The sequence below is a fragment of the Microtus ochrogaster genome, chromosome 4, assembly GCF_000317375.1.
Source record: "Microtus ochrogaster isolate Prairie Vole_2 chromosome 4, MicOch1.0, whole genome shotgun sequence".
NCBI classification, from domain to species: domain Eukaryota; kingdom Metazoa; phylum Chordata; class Mammalia; order Rodentia; family Cricetidae; genus Microtus; species Microtus ochrogaster.
Genome location: NC_022011.1, coordinates 51,457,946 through 51,474,738, shown reverse-complemented (window position 1 = coordinate 51,474,738; position 16,793 = coordinate 51,457,946). Strand labels below are relative to the sequence as shown.

At 53.0% G+C, this 16,793-nt stretch overlaps 1 protein-coding gene across 8 annotated transcripts in view; it reads left to right on the top strand.

Annotated features, from left to right (window-relative positions):
- The window catches only part of Kcnt1 (potassium sodium-activated channel subfamily T member 1), a 55,957-nt gene that overhangs the window by 6,134 nt on the left and 33,030 nt on the right, over window positions 1–16,793 (top strand). For 4 of the 8 annotated variants that reach the window (XM_026789848.1, XM_026789856.1, XM_026789860.1 and 1 more), the window contains exons 1-2: window positions 6,870–7,055; window positions 12,873–12,914. The exons of 2 other annotated variants lie outside the window; for them this stretch is intronic. In XM_026789848.1, the coding sequence (XP_026645649.1) occupies window positions 6,901–7,055; window positions 12,873–12,914 (197 nt within the window). In that variant the 5' untranslated portion in view covers window positions 6,870–6,900. Of the gene's footprint in view, window positions 1–6,869; window positions 7,056–12,872; window positions 12,915–16,793 lie in introns of those variants that run through there. 2 more of the 8 variants (XM_026789869.1, XM_005346272.2) reach the window with 2 other exon arrangements.

Genomic DNA, 16,793 nt, shown 5'->3' with positions numbered 1-16,793 from the left:
GACGGTCCTCTGTGGAGTCACCCAGGACCATGATTAGTTGGGAAAGGGACATTGTCATTCCTGGGGATCCCCCGTACACCTCCGATAGCCTGCTGTGTGTGCCCCTCTGAGCTCCTCTGTTTGAATGCAAGCAGGAAGGTATCTTAAGTTGGCTCTCTTTCTTTGTAAGCTGCGGACCTTCATGGGGCAGTCACCGACTACTCCTCAGAGGTGGCCAGCACTGACAGTTATTCTCAGCATTAGAGGCCAGAAGTGTCCCTCAGGTTCCCGGAGGCCAGGAATGTCCAACAGGTGTCCGTAGGTATGGTTCTTAGAGTGTGTTGAATGTGCTTAAAAGAGTGTCCCCAGGCTCTTCTCCCTACAAGGGCACTAACCCTGTGATGAGGCTCATCTTAAGACCTCATTCAACCTCAGTTGCCCCTCCACCATCCCACCGGGAGTGGGGGCTTTGATACAGGAAATTGGGAAGACACAGGTGTCCCTTGTAGGTCTGACTGCTGAAAAAAAAGAAAGAGGCTGATGGGAACCTCTCAAGGGACTAGGCAGTGCTGTGGCTTTAAAGTCACTGGACTTCACAGCTTGTGCCAGGTTCCCTTGATCCCTAGAGAGAGCCTCTGCCTGTGTTCCCTTCCCGACTGCGGCACTCGTCAGGTGCCCCCGTGTGCATGGCCAATACTTGTCTTTAATCAGCCCCGCACGCGCGTCTGTCAGACTGAGACAGCTCTGTTGGTGAAGTGCTTGCATGGCACTGTGAGGACCTGGGAGCAACCCTTAGAACCCACACAGAAAAGCCAGGTGTGGCGGCTGCTTCTTGTAGTCCCGATCCTGGGAGGTCACGAGTGACCCTGCCACAAAGGTGGGACAGGAACTCAGAAAGGAAGGTGTCCTGACCAGGCTGAACTGGGTAGGATGGGTGACGGTGCTGCAAGGCAGGCTGAGGATTTGTGTGGGGCTCTTCATCGCTCTGTGCTGGGCAGGAAAACCACCAACTAGAAAGTCCAGGAAGATCTCAGCTATGCACGGTCCAGGGTACTGTCCCTGGGTCTCCAGCCCCATGAAGTGCTTGGACACCCAGAGACAGGGAGCTCCCTGGGTGAGATGCTAAGCCCAGAAGTTCCCCTGTCCATCTTCTGTTGCCTTAGATGTGGGCAGAGCCACACCCTCAGGGTCTGGCCTGTGAGGGCTCCTGTCTTGCTCCACCTCTCCACCCACAGCAGAGTCAAAGGTTAATGTGGTAATGGAATTGAAGGGAATCAGAGACCCCACACTGAGAAATATACGTGGTCACTAGAAGCTGGAAAAGGCAAAGGCTGTCCTGCTGACAGATATGGAGGGTATGGGATTCCTGAACCCAGAGCTGTGAGATTCGTATGTGTTGTTTTCAGCCAATGAGCTGTTAGTATTAGAAGCCAGAGGAAGCCTGTGTAGCCTGTATCCGTGATTACCCTCTGATGCTCAATTACCCTGACTTTTGGACCCTTGCTCTTTGGCAATGCCCTAAGAATACCCCTGCTTGACGATACCCTTCTCCAGGGAGGATGATGTGAGCCGCAGTCCCTGGTCAGAGCATCTTTATTTTGAATCACAGCCCCCTGCACACTCCCAGTGTTTGTTAATTGTATTATTTGCTTTACTCGACAGGCTTTAATATTGTTACAATCTGCCCTGTAATCAGATCTTATATAATTGTCTATCACTTGCTGTAACCCATTTATATCAGCCCCTACTGACCACAGGTGGCCATTGGGCCCCTTCCATTTCAGAGCACTTCAATTTGGTATTTCTTGGAACTGTCTGCAAATAACCTTGGAGGTTATCTACCTCCCCTGACCAAAGAAAAGTATTTGATGCCTGCGCCATGTTCTTGCGTTCTGCTCCACACTTGAGACATCTCTATGTGTCTGGGATTTGGGTGACTTTTTAGCAGTATGAAATAGTTCTGTCTCTTTTTCTTCCACTAGATCTTGCTGTAACTATCATTCCCTCATACCTTGTTCCTTGAAGGAAACCCAAAGCCAACTCCTTCTGCCCTTCCCCATCTTGTGTCCAGAAATGGCTTTTGTTTGAACTTCAAGTTCAGTCATTTGAAGAGGATGAGTATCTGAGTGTACTGTGTCTGGTAGCTTCTTTTCCTGGAATTCAGTGCATGGCTCTCCCCTCCCTCTAGAGTGTGTTTATAAATGACAAGTATATCTTAAATACTTGAGGACAATTGGGGTCTCTACCCAGGAGTCCAAAGACTTGTTGGGACAGTGTTCTCTACTCTCAGATGCCCAGATCAGTGTCCGCCTCTGCCGTAAGATCAGAACCATCTGCCTAGTCAGTAACCCTGTTTCCAGCCATCCCTTTGGATTCAGTGTGATTCACTCTCTAATACTGAGATCATGCCTGGGCCCTCAGGGTGTCTGCGCTGTAAAACTCTCTGTACCTCAGTATACATACTTATCTGGTCTCTCGAGGCTCCTTTTATTGAACCTCATGCTCAGTAAGCTAAGTAGGGCTTCTAGCCCTGATGGCCAGTTTCCTTCTGGCCTGGGGTTAGGTTTTGCTGGCAGCCAGGCTCTCTGTCTTAGGAGTCCTTTCTCTCTCACTTGGTACACTTAGCCACACTGCTGTGGAGCTTCTAGCATTGTCCATCCCTTTAACACTGACTCAGGTCCAGTCCCTGACATCCACCTTTTGCTGCCTGTCTCTGTGGAGCCAAGGACTCTGGGGACCTCATATAAAATGGAGTACCACAGGACCTGTCCTTTTCTGAGTGGCTAATTTCTCAGCTCAACATCCATCTTTGTGGTAGCATGTGGCAGGCTTCCTCCCTGCTGAGGCTGCGTGGTGTTCTCTCCCCCGGACTGTGTATAGACACTGGGACTCCCTCACCTCTTGGATGTTACACAGCCATACCATTCTTGTTCCTTCTTCTAAGCCTGTATTTGACCACACTGCCTTTCTGGAACCACAGAGGTAGGAAAGGTTATGTGTGCCCAGCCCTGGACCTGCCCTTCTTTTTAGATCTTAAGAAATGTCCTTGTCTGGTATCCGAGGCATCCCCCTGTGCATGCCCTAGGTCCCATTCTCCTTCTATGGGGACAGTCTGAGGGGAATTCTCTTATTAATATGTTCTGATATCTCCCCAGGTAGACAACAATACAATTCAGGGCAGCCACTTGCTGTCACCCTTCTACCACCAGGGAACGGTGGGAAGAATTCTCGGGATTTATGATTGTCTTGGTTTAGCTTAAAATGGTAGCCAGGGTGAAGGTGCCAGACCTTCAAGGTTATTTTTCTCTCAAGCAGGGCATCTGCATGCATACCATGTTCTTGTACACTGCTTTACACTTGGGATTTCTCTTGTACACTTGGGTGACATCTTAGCTGGGTATAGTAGTCCTTGATCTCCCTGGGATTGTCATCTCTTATTCTTAGCACCCTACTTCTGGCACTGTTTTTTGTTTTGTTTTGTTTTTTTATATCTGTGATGCTGGTGTGCTCTGTCCTGGCTCGGATCTCAGGAACCGAATTCTGTCCTGTTCTGTATTGATTTACCTCCTCTGGGTCTGGGAGGTTGTTACATGTGCTGTTACATCACCTGCCCCTGCAGACTTCACCCGCAGGGAACAACTCCAGTTGGCTTAGAGCTTCACATTCCTCCCGGTAAGGCCACTTGAAATGTCATCTGTAGCCTGGTGTTCCTAAAAAGGCGATCATTTATTCCTTGGTTTCTATGGCATCCATCCCACAGAGCCTTGGGACTCCAGACTGTCCAAGCCTGGCAAGTGGCACCATCTCCTATTCTTTGTCCATACCAGGTACCCTAACAACTGGACACAACCCCCTGTGTGCCCAGGTGCCAAGGAATGTAGATCTGCTACTCTTCCCATACAAGAAATGGCTCTTGTATGGGAAGGTGATGGTTGTGTTTAAAATACACCTGCTGTGGTCCATGTGAATTAGCCACAGCGGAGCAGTCCTCTCTCCCTGCCTCAGATAGCCCACTATCACCAAGATGTTATTCACATAATCAGCTCTAAGTCACGTCGGGTGAAACGGTGGACTCACCCTCTTGTCTGTTACCAGACTCTAACTGGGGCATTTGGTGGACACATGAAGACCCACTGGACTCTGAGAAAATAAGCACAGGGCATCCACTACAGAAGTGTCACATATGCTGGAGCAAGCAGCTAGGCCTCTGTCTGCCTGTGCCCTGCAGACATGGCATCTGAACAGCCCACATGTGGGTTACTGCCATTGCTCAGTGATGCAGATGTGTTCTCTCTGAACCTGGAGCCCTCCATCCCTGATACTCATGCCACCCTCTACCCTTGCTCCTAGGTAACCCCAAGTGCCCATTTGTCCTTCCAGCACTTTCTCTGCTCTGCAGCCTGTCCTGGGTTATGCTGTGCCCTGGTGTCTCTCAGTGTGATTCCCACATGTCACTATGAGTTACGCCACAACCTGCCCTTGGGGAGTTTCATGGTCCCTTCTTGAGTCCCTGGGAAGGACAAAGGGGCTTCCATCTGCAGGGGCGTTTGATGGGTACAATGTGCTGTTCTCCTACGACCAGCATGAGTTGTGACAGTGTGTAGCCAGGGGATGATCACATGATTATTTGCTCCGACACCGAGGCTGGTTTTATGAGGACTTGGAGCTGGAGCAGATAATTGGAAGAGCTGGCAAGTGTAATCATTTTTAACGCAAAGACAGTTTGATTCGAGTTTACAGGAGAGACTGCGGGGCAGGCAAGCCATAAAAATCCCCAGCTGTTGGCAGGGGAAGAAAATGGAGGAGAGAAGGGAAAAAGTCATGCCATTTAAGCTGGCATGGGGTTCAGATGCATGGCTGGCTAGCAACCATGTGGTGAGGACAGAGACTTTATGAAAGAGTAAGGGAGCCCAAAATTTGGGGGGGGGGAGATAGCCCAAAGAGATAAAGGAGGCACTCTTTTTAGAAGAAAGAAATAAAGGGGAAAATCATACTTCTGGATAATCTAAAATAGCCAATTTATGGCCCTATAAGGCTACTGTCCCAAGCCTCTGTGGGGGCAGAATTCTGGGAAGAAGAAGTATCTAGAAGAACTAATTATTCCACCTATCTCTTTAGCATGGCTTAAGGTGAGCCCATCTTCATAGGAGTGGTCCCTTAGCGGTCATTTCTCAAGCGCAGTGGTGGCTCAGGGTATGGATACCCTGATGAAGAGTCATAAACTGTGCCTTGGTTTCCCTCAGCAGACCAGTCCACTGGCCCTGATGGCTTCCCTGCCAGAGGCAGATGGTGCAGCCATGTCCCCCAAAGGGATTGATTTCCCGAGTTGTCCTGTTTGGTCAGGGTACAAGGATGGTCCATTCAATGGCGCAGGGATTCAAGAAGGAGAATTCGGAACCCATGCTTTGTGAGATCTGTGACATTAGGTTGTGGTGGACCAGGAGATCCTGGAGCTGTAGCAGCTGTTCAGGACCAGTGTGCACCAGAGAGACTCCGGTACCCAGCCAAATGTCCGACAGCCAGACTTCCCAGCATAGACATCCATCTGCTGTGACCCACCTGTTACCTGGCTGAGTCACCTGCAGCCTCGGCTGTGAAATGGATGGGCTGGGCTAGAAAAACCCTATCATGTGACTGCAGAGGTATCTCTGAAGCAGCTCTGTTCCCTGCAAATCCCTGCCTTGCTCCTTATTGCTTCAGGTTAGTGGGGGAAGCCATGTCATCCCTAGGCCCCTCAGTTTCCCCACTGTGTCCTGCTCAGGTTGTTCCGGTTCTTGTTTGGTTTGGTTTAGTGGAGAGGGTGTGCACAAATGTATGTGTCTGTTCATGTGAGCATAGACATATGTGTGTTGTGCACGGGTGCACATACGTGTGTACGCATGCATGTGTCTGGAGGATCAAAGTCAACCTCAGTGTCTTCCTCAGTCACTTTCTACCTTGGCTTTGTGTTTGTTTGTTTTTGTGTTTTGAAACAAGGTCTCTTAGCGGGGCCTGGGGTGCACCGATTTGGTGAGGTTAGTTAATCAGCAGCCTTCAGGAATTTGCCTGTCTCTTCCTCCCCAGCTCTCCGATTTTAAGTGTGTGCTGTCACCAAGTCTGACTTTTTTTTATTGCATGTGCTGGGAACTGAACACAAGTCCTCATGCTCGTGTGGCAGGGACTTTAATCACTCTGAGCCACCTCCCCGGCTTGTGCTCAGGTTGCAGGGTGACACTGTGCAGGTCCCCAGGTGCCTAGAATAGACGACAGATACCCTGTTTCTGGAGTTGCCACACACAGGGTGGGGATTCAGGGCGCTAGCATTCAGCCATCAGTAACTGCCCTTTGGGGGCTGAACCCTGACAGCTTTGGAATAGGATTGGAGGGTGAGGACCCTGAGCAGGAGGGAGGATGCGCACACACCATTTCCCATCCGACTGGAGGATGGACTCACTTCACTTGGTCAGGCCCTGAGGTAGGGGTTAGAAGACGGTGGGGCTCTGGGCTTCCTGCCATCTTGAGCAATAGATCATGGTTCCCAGGACACACAGAAGTACCCTGAGATGTGGGTACATGCCCAGCAGAGATAGCTATTTCATCTCTCCACCAAACTTCCTCTGGAGGTGAGCTGCCAAGGGCCACATGAGCTGTCACCTACACTACCCTTCCTGCATCCCCTCCCTTCGGAGCAGTGACCGTTGTCACCATGACTATTACTTCTGGTAGGAGTGGGGTAGGACAGTTGTATACCGGAACTGAGTCCTCCCTGAGGCATCCAGGCTGGGACAAGAACCTGGGGCCGACCTTGGAGCACAGGGAGTCAAGACGACGCCCTCCCCACCCCGGACCATTCCACTGTGCTGCGCGTTGAGGGTGAGGAGCGCGGTGGTAGCGCCCGGCGCCGCCCCCGCCACAGCCACCCGCGCCAAGCGCTCCCGCAGGATGGCGCGGGCCAAGCTGCCGCGCTCACCGTCCGAGGGCAAGGCGGGTCCGGGGGATACCCCAGCCGGCGCTGCAGCCCCCGAGGAACCTCACGGGCTCAGCCCTCTGCTGCCGGCCCGCGGCGGGGGCTCCGTAGGCAGCGACGTGGGCCAGAGGTAGGGACGCTTGCGGGGGGGACCAGGACCCCGCGGGAGGGGCTTCGCATCGCTTGCATTTTATCTAGCACGGGCTCTGCTCCCCCACACCTGGCTTTGCTTGTAGTAGCCTGGGAAGGAAAGAGGGCGCCTTGGCGCCCCACCACTCCTTGGCTGCAGCCTGGTCTGGGGAGACTTAGACCCTGCCCCCTTGCTTAGAGGCTGAACCCAGGGCCCTGCAACTATGACCTGGGCTCTGGTCCAGGTGGCCCTGGCCCACACTGCTCTAGGAAGTCCCACTTGGGTGAGTTCAGCAAGGGACACTATGAAGAGGTAGGTACTTCAGAGGTGTGCTTCCGAGGCCCAGGCAGGCTACATAGCAAACTGGCTGGGGGACAGTAAAGGTATGGGCATGGTAAGCACCAGCATGGCTGGGCAGCCAGAATGCAGGAGGCTTTTGCAGAAGGGAGCCCACCCTCTTCATCCTCCTGCAAGCTCCAGGCAGGATGTGACACCCCATTTCATGGATGAGGACACTGAGGTCTCTGCAGCAGCGAATCCCTAGCCATCACCTGCCTGTGCCAAGAACCCTGCTGGATGCTGCGGGGGAATGAAATGAATCAGACCTGGCCTAGTGTGGGCACATTGTATTATGGGCTTGAAGCCTATTCTGGTAGCAGTTGGGGCAGGACTGGATGGGACCAGTCCAGGCAACTTCCTGGACACTGACTTTTAAGGATGAGCAAGAGCTGTCAGGGCCTTCTGGACAGAGGCATGGCGGAAATCCTGGGTGGGGTGAGGTGGGATGCCGGTGTGGGGTGAAGCCTGGTGGGTTGGCAGTGGCTGGACTAAGGTCATCAGAGCACCCCTTCCTCCCTTGCCTCCCCCATTTGTACCAGTTCCCTGCTCCTCAGATGGGAAGGGTGATGCCACCCTGTCCCCATTTGCCAGAAGCAGCTCTTGAGGGGCCTCCCACAACTTATGGGAAACTCAGGGAAAGAGGATAGCCAGCCAGTGCTGCTATCCTTGGGGACCCCTCTTGGCCTCTCTCTCCTCTTAGTGGACACTGTGGGCCAGTGATCCCGGAAGCTCCCTTCCCAGCCTATCAGGCCTATCAGAAGTAAGCTGCGGGGATGGCAATTCTGCCCAGGCTGCGTCTTAGTCCAGAGCGCGACACTTCTGTGGCCACCTCTTGCCCCATTTGCACTTCTGCATGTAGAAGACCACAAGCTGAGCTGCTGGCCCCTTTGACAAGCATGGCCTTTCTCCCTGACTCGCAGGGTCCTTGTCAGCCTCCTTCTGCAGAGCAGAGAGAAGGGAACTGTGTGCCCAGCTGGGCCCAGGTGGCGCCTGAGCCTCTAGCTGGCATCTGAACACCTGCTGTAATGAGCATTTGGGGACCAAGGCAGATCCCAGCTGAGGAGGATGGGGAAGACCTGACTGACACGTTAGGAACCGGGGTTACTGAAGTTTCCAGACAAGATCGCAGGCTGTGACTTGCCCTTGCCCCTGTCCTATGTCTGGGCTGTTGTCCAGGAAGTTAGAGCCTGGTGCCTCTCCACCAGGGAAGGCAGCGGGGCAGAGAGAGGAGAAAAGTATCTTCATGGCCCCCATGTATGCCCACCATGGTGGTAAGACTCTGCCCACATAGTCCCTGAAGCTCTGCACTTTCTCATAGCTACAGCAGGCCTGGTGCCCGTCCCTCTCCCTCACCCAACCTGACCCTTCTTTCACTGTCCCCCACTGAGGTTTAGAAAGGTTAGGAAATATGGGCTAGGGAAAGGGGGACCCCAGGAAGGGCTAGGTCATTAGTGAACCCCTCAGTGGGTCAGGCACTGTGGCCCCTTCTACAGCCCTGGATTCACTTGACTTGAATCTGCCATTGCGGCACTCACGCCTGTCCGCCATGTGGACGCCCCCTCAGCCCCATCTGCTTCCTGATGGACCAGCTGAGGCAGTGAGGGATGGAAGGAGGGTGCATGCCCAGGGAGAAGTATCTGGGAAGCTAGGGGATGAGGCCAAACCTCTGCATGGGCAGGTCAGAGGCCACACCTGAGCTATGTCCACGGGGCTGGGATTGGAGGACAACTGGAAGGGACGAAGGCAGAGACGTCCTAGAAAGTGTCCCTAGTGGCATATGTTGGGAATCTCTGAAGGCTCCAAGAGACATGTCCCTAGGGTATTTCATAGCAGGTAGCAGGACCAAGAGAGCAGATGTCCTGGAGGGCTGTGGTGGCTGTGTTGTGGGTAGAAGGCTACAAAAGGACGTAGGAGGTGAGCCCAGGGAGCACAGTTTTGGCAATCTGAGTTTGTGGGGTTTCCATATTCCAGGAAGAGGAAGGGGTTTGAGATTCCTGCAGATGCTGGCACAGGGAGTTTGGGGGGCTAAGAATTGTCTATCCTTTGACATTCCTGGGGTCTTAATGTAAAGGTGTAGAGGTGGAGATAGCCAAAGGTGCTAGAATGGGGTTGGGGCAGGGCCTGAAGGATGGTGCACAGGCTTGACTTGGCCAAGGCCGGCTTTCCATCCCTGAGGCTCCAGAGAATACCCACTTGCATTGCTGCATCCCCCCTCAAGACTACACTGGGGTCACCCCTTTGAGTCTATACCAGAGAGAAGCTCTCAGTCCCCTAAGGGCAGACACCAGGAGAAGGGACCTCACATCAGAGCATAGCTCAGGAGTAGAGGCTGGGGCAAGGGTGCCAGGAATCCCCCTTCCTAGTGGCACCCCAGCCTGCTTCTGACTGGGCCGGTCTAGGACCAACTCTCCACTTTACTTTTGAGCTGAGCCTGGCCCATACCTGCGTACCCACCACAGCTCCCCAAAGCCAAGGGTGCTGAGGACCAAGGCCCCTACCTCATGGCTCTGTGATCCATCCCCAGGACTTTCCAGGCCCTGGGTCTTCAGCCTTCTTCCCAGCCAGCCCACGTCTACCTCAAACCTGCACTCTGAGACACCATCTTGACACCTCCTGACACCACCTACTTCCTGACTATTCACTACCTCAGCAGGGACATGACTTCACACTCTGTGACTTCAAGTCTCTCAGTAGCCAGCCAGACTCTGGGTTCACTCCATTCTCAGGCTCTATTCCTGGCCATCCTATGTCACTGACTCCCCCACCAAGGCCAAGGCCTTCACACAGCGGCTTCTCAGGCTTAGATATCACCTTGTTGTTCTCCTGAAAAGTCCCAGCCTGTCGGTCCAGCTTCAGGGAGCTGAATCTCTCCCCATCCCCAACTTCATTCACTCTGGTATTTTTGGTCCCAGGAGGCAATCCCTTGGATCTTCCTTGCTGGGATATCCTTGTCCTCCATGTCCAGACGCTCATAGGCCCCCAACCCTTCAGGATCACAGACCCTCCCATGTCCCACCAAGTGACTTCTCTGAATAGCCCTCATACAGCACCCCTAACCCTTTCTAGGCTCTCAAGTGCCTCACTCCCCACTCTGGCAGTTGGATACACCCCAGCTTTACACACTGCACCCCACTGCTAGCCACAGATGGTACTCTATTGCTTCTGCAGTTACCGGTTTATTCCACTCTCTCCTCCTCCCCAGTATGCTTATCTGGACAGTGATTTATCCTCTTGGAATATACATGGATATCAGGCTCCGGTATGGGGTGCACTCCTTCCTGGTCCCTCCAGTGGACACAGGTTTCCTTTTTAAGTGTGTTGAGCTTGTGGGGGCTGTCACAGACTAGGGGGTGGAAACCATATAACTTGATTTTCTCATGGTTTCAGGAGCTGAATGTGGGCAGCCTGCTCCAAGGCCCCTCCCATATTCAGGCCATCTTCCCCATGTAGTGACACAATTTTCCCTCTCTGTCCCTCTCTGTGACTTGAGTCTTGAACTCTTCCTACTAGTATACCACCATAGGACCCCATTTCAACTTAATTTCTGCATTTTTTCCCTAATATAGTTACATTATACCCTGAGCTACCAGGAGTCACGGCTATTGCCTGTGAATCTGGGGGATACAATCCAGTGAAGAATAAGTGGGCTCCTTATTTGCTTGTAGGAACCTCACTGACATGAAATTAATTATCTGAATACCCAAAAGCATCCCCTGAGATTCAGGGTTCATGGGGTGCAGTGAGAAGTGGACCCCCAAATACCCTAACCTCCCATTAGCCCAGAGGACTCCCAGGAAGGTGCCTAGATGAGCTTGCCCCTTTAGGGTTCAAGTCAACTATACCTATGTCTACCCAGAGGCTTCTGTAGGAGCCCCAGGCTCTGAAGAGAGCAACAGGCTATGGGTACAGAAAGGAATCTCAATTGTAGCCCTCATTTATTCTGTGTCCATGCTCCATGGGGCTGTCATGCTGATGAGGGAGGCTTAGTGGTACCTAGGTTACTAATTGTGGGGTTTGGATGTTTCAGGTGAACCTTCCTTCATTCCTCCGAAGCACCCCTGATAGGTAGCTCAGATGACTGACCTCATATTCCCTGGCACCAGCCCTTGGCAGAGTCTGCATCAATCTATGATGCCCTGCTGCTTACACACAGGCCATTGTCCTTTAAGGGACAGATCTGAACCAGGTAACATGACAGGTGGGGATATAGCCTCTCCAGTGTACAGTGGAGTCACCTTGTCCCAGTCTCAGGCACCCCGTGCATGCAGCACAGCTCAGGAGCCCAGATGGTGCCCATGCAGATGGGAGTTGGTCTGAGCTAGGGAACAGGTCTGGGTTATAAGCATCAGGCTTGGTCCTTTGTGCTAGGTGCCACATGATCCTGTCCCCATCATAGCAAACCACAACTCTGCCAGGCTCTTCAGACCCTTATCTCAGATCTTGGGGCAGAGATGGGGCCAGGAAGAGAATCTCAGCTACACAAACAGACAGGGCATCTGGAAGCTCCCAGGAATCCCCAAACTTCACACCCAATTAAACCTGGACTCGCCTCTGCTGTACCGAGCTGTCCACCCATTGCCATACCAGTGGGGACCTTAACTCTGCCAAGCATATGCCCATCCTATACCTTCTCCACCCAGGGACCAGGGGGGACCACATGTTAGAATGTGGAAAAGTATCCTGGCCTCACAGAGGTCCTAACACAGCTTGTGCAGGATGCTGCCTGAGGTCCGCAGTGGTCCTCACTGAATCTTTGCTTTCTCATCTGGAAAACAGTTACTTTGAAAACTGAGAGAGGCCCCATGAAGTCCTTGGTTGGAAGGGCTGGCCCAGGACAGCATGCAGTCAGCTCCCAACACAAGCTGCTACTCCAGAGATGCTGACCCCTTCTCTGTGGCAGGGAGTCTAGGGAAACTGAAGGTCAGGTTGTCCAGAGCTGACCAGGTAGAGGAGTGCACCTCAATCACCCAAGAAACACCAGCTCCCGGTCCTGACCTGCTCAGCTACAGGAAACCAAGAGATGGGCCATCCAAGGTTTCTGGTGCCCGGCTCTGACCCTGTAGCGGGACCACTCAGTTGTCTTCAGCTTCCTCGGTTACAGTGCCACTGGAGGGGCCACCGCTGGACACGGGGTCACAAAGAGGCCGGAGACAGGCTTAACATGAACGAGAGAGAGGCTGATCTTTGTCCTTGGCTAAAAGGTTGTCGCTCCCTCTGGCCAGAATACAGAGCCTGCATGTGCCAGCATCTATGGACTTGCTGCTTTCTCTAGTTCCGAGGGGTAGGCTTGGCTTCTACTTGCCTTGCATGTTAGGCTGCCTGCCCCTGACACTACCTGTCATGCCTGGGGCTTCTGGTATACCCTGTTGCTCTGGAATATTCTGGCATACCCCGTTGCTCTGGGATACTGCCTGAAGTACTGATACGGCCCTGGAGCCCCACCCACCATCTGTGTTGATGTGCCCACTCTGTCTCCAGGCTTCATGTGGAGGATTTCAGCCTGGACTCTTCCCTCTCTCAGTAAGTGCTTCACAGGGGAGGGACTGTCTCAGGGACAGATGTGTCCTCATACCCCTGACAATCAGGCCCCATGGGAAAGGCTACTCTTGCCCAGGCAGAAACATGACAGTGTTGGCCAGCACTTCCCAGGACCAGCAGGTACTTCTGGTCCTGGGGGCTGGGACTGGAGACATATGATTAACAATCCCCTTGGGAGGAATCTGTAGAGAGGAAATGGGCTCCCCAGAGGTGGATGACTGTCTTAGTTACTTGTCTATTACTGTGATAAGACACCACAACCAAGTCAACTTATAAAAGGGAGAGTTGATTGGGGGTTACAGTTTCAGAGGGTAGAATCTGTGACCGTCGTGGTGGGGGAATGCGGCAGGCAGGCAGGCAGGCATGGTGCTGGAGCAGTAGCTGAGAGCTTACATCTGATCTGCAAGCACAAAGCAGAGAGAACTAACTGGAAGGGGTGAGCTTTGAAGCCTCCTCCAACAAAGCCACATCTCCTAATCCCCACTCCTCCTCCCCAGGTGCCTGAAGACCTGGCAATGGTGGGGAAGCAAGAACCTGTCTGTGGATGCCCTAGGGCTAAGGCTGTGTCCATGTTGCCCCAGAGCCAGCACCAATCATAGTAGATGTCCTAAGCTCCTCAGAGAGCCCCTGGGTTCCAAGAAAACTCCCTTTGCAGGGGAGTTAGTTTGAGAAGCCAGTACCCATTTTCCCAGACCACATCGGATCCCTTCTCTCCGTTTCCCATAGCCTGAAGACTCATACCAGGCCAGCTGAACTCTACTGCCTGCCCCCAGGCTCTATGAGGCTGAGGCCTGGAGCGTTGGAGGGGGCCTTCCTGGGGAGCTCGTCTATGTGGGATACTATGAGGGCTGTGAGCCCACCTGGTCCTCCAAGAAGGTTCCAGAGCCACAGGAGGGTGCCACAAATGGAGTTTTACTGAACTCCCCTGGGGATTATGAAGACTTGGAGGTTGTGGGCCATTGGATCTCTTCCCACTTGGCTAGTCCTCTGCAGATGCAAGGAGGAATAGGTTTGAGTTGCCCCTGGCAGCCTGTTCTGGGCCCTTCTTACCCACTCACCCAAGAAGTCAGTACCATGGCTGTACCCGCTAGCTCCTCAGTAAGGTTGGTTCAGCTCAGACTCGTGGTTGAGACAATGCACCATCCAGTATCTGTGGGCATGGCTGGTATGTATGCAACCAGGCTCTGATTTTGTAGTATGATGTACTGAACAGTATAGGCCTGAGGTGGCTTTCTGGTTGCGTTAACTTTGACCCCCACGCCAGCACCATGAGGTGCTAGTCCTGGGCCCCATACCCGTTATCTCTCCTTGTATCCTCTCTCTGAGCTCGTTCCCAAGGGACACAGTAGGACACGTCTTAACCTCACTATTGCTAAAGCACTTAACATTTTCCAGGTACTCAGTGGTACTATCAGAGGAAGCTCCCATTATTATTCCCATCCCCGGTAGGAAACTAAGCTAAAGCAGGAGAGAGGCAGAGCCTGCTGCATCTATCCGACTTCCCAGTGGGCTCTGGCTCTCAGTCCTTAGATTCTGCCTGCTGGGCCAGTGCAGTTTCTATGACTCCCAGGAGCTTCACACAGGCCCAACGGTGCCTGTGAACAGGCTCTTTAAGAGGTGAATGTCATTCACAAACCCCTTATGCTCCTGCGGGACTGTGCCCCCTGTCTTCCTCTCTCCTTAGGGCAGATCACACATGCTGTCTTAAACACAGATTAGAGTGAAATGGATAGTCTCAATCCCTGTTTTGTGTGCTGCTGGAGGAAGTGAGTGGCCACAGTTTATCAAAAATTTAAAAGTAAAGGAAGACTCATTGATTTCTCTGGCACTGTAGAGCTATGATTTCAAGGGAGCCAAGCAGACCTTATGCTTCCTCCAGGAGAACACCTTCAGCCATAAGTGGGCACTGCCCACAAAACACCTGGGACCATGCAGATGGGTGTTGGCACCTAGTGGGCAGCCCTCCCGGGAGGTGACTGTTCTGCTCATGGGGGGGGGGGTCATTAGTCGGGTCAGCTTTCTGGGGAGGATGCCAGCAAGGGGCAGGGCTGGGTGTGACAGGTTCCTGGCTGTTCCCTGAGCAGCACAGTGGCCATGGTGGCTTCTTTCATAGGTGACTGAGTTTTCTGATCTTCGTATGTTCCTGGGAAGATGACAAGAAGGACAGGAGCAGCCTTGAGGGTCCAGGAGCCTGGAGAGTGGAGCCGGAAGTGGTCATGGGCATTGGGTGGAGGACTGGGTGCTCAGGGGATCTGTGGGCAGTGGGCAGGCACAGTTGGGGAGCAGCGGGGGATGGCCAACAGGAATGTCCCATGAGAATGTCTAGTGAGATAGGGCAGCAGGGTGCAGGGACAGAGGGAAGGTCAGGGTTCTGTCCTTTCTCCCAGGGACAGTGGGGTCCCTGGGAGAACTCCAAGCCTGTGGTTGGAGCTCTAGCTACAAGAAGAGCACATGAGTGCTTGCCCAGTGTGTCCTGGGACTTCCGTCTCTAATGAGGGAGAAGAGGAGGCATCGGTGGCTCGCAATGGAATATTCTGCCCAAGGGGAGTGTGTTAGTCCATAGACTGCTGAGTAACACAGAGAGAGCTTATGCAGCTCAGGTTAGCCCAATGCCAAGGGCCCACATCTGGTAATAATCATTTTGCAGACAGAGATCTGAGGTAGTCCCAGGCATCCCACATGGCAGGAGCTGGAGCACACGTGTCTCTTATGTTATCCCTTGCCTATAAAGCCACCAGGACTGACTGTGGGTTCTTCCCTAGAGATCTTACCTAATCCTAACCCCCCCAATCAGTACACACACACAACACACAAACACACCATAGCTGTATTTAGTTCCTATCTTCTTCCTGCCTCTTAGCAATGAAGCTCTTAACACATGACACCTTATAGACACTCCATCCTGTTTATACTGACAAAGAATCACGGAGGGCAGTGAATAGCCAGACCGGCCACTGGGGCATACCCATGGCAGGTAGAACTTAGTGCTCTCACCTGGCAGGTTGCAAAAGCCTCCTGTCACCATCCCTGAGGCCCCCACATTTAGGGGTGGCACGGGAATAGAGCCAAAGATAGGGGAAGGGAACCACAGTGGACCAGAAAGGCTGTGGTCTGTGCTGTACGGGAGATGGAGAGAGACTGCCGCCTTGTTGCCTTAAAAAGATCTTGGTCACCAGGCGGTGGTGGCGCACGCCTTTAATCCCAGCACTCGGGAGGCAGAGGCAGGCGGATCTCTGTGAGTTCGAGACCAGCCTGGTCTACAGAGCTAGGTTCCAGGAGAGGAACCAAAAAGCCACGGAGAAACCCTGTCTCGAAAAAAAAAAAAAAAAAAAAAAAAAAAAAAAGATCTTGGTCACCTGCTAAGGGTCCTATTGGAGCAGGGAGAGGGGGGCTAAGCAGGTGGGAAGACTCTTCCCTGAGCCCTTTATTGTAGAGGAGGTGGGTAGAGAGGAGAGCCATTCGAAAACTTTATACATGCCTTTAGGATACAGGTGGTCCTTCAAGCCATCCGATGACTTCCCTGCCCCCATCCCAGTGCAGCCTGTCTCCCAAGCCTCAGGCTCCTTCCTAGAGAAAGATGCACGGCTGACTCTTCAGTCAGTCATGTGCAGTATCCTCTCCCGCCTGGGGCTCCTAGTGCCCTAGAAAGACCCTGTGCTGCTATACAGTGTGGTACAGCAGGGTGCTGTGGGGACCCAGTGGGGGTATTCTGGATCACGTGGGATGCAGAGGTGTGCTGTAGCATCACGTGGGGTACAGAGGTGCACTGTAGCATCACGTGGGGTGCAGAGGTGCGCTGTAGCATCACATGGGGTACAGAGGTGCACTGTAGCATCACGTAGGGTGCAGAGGTGCGCTGTA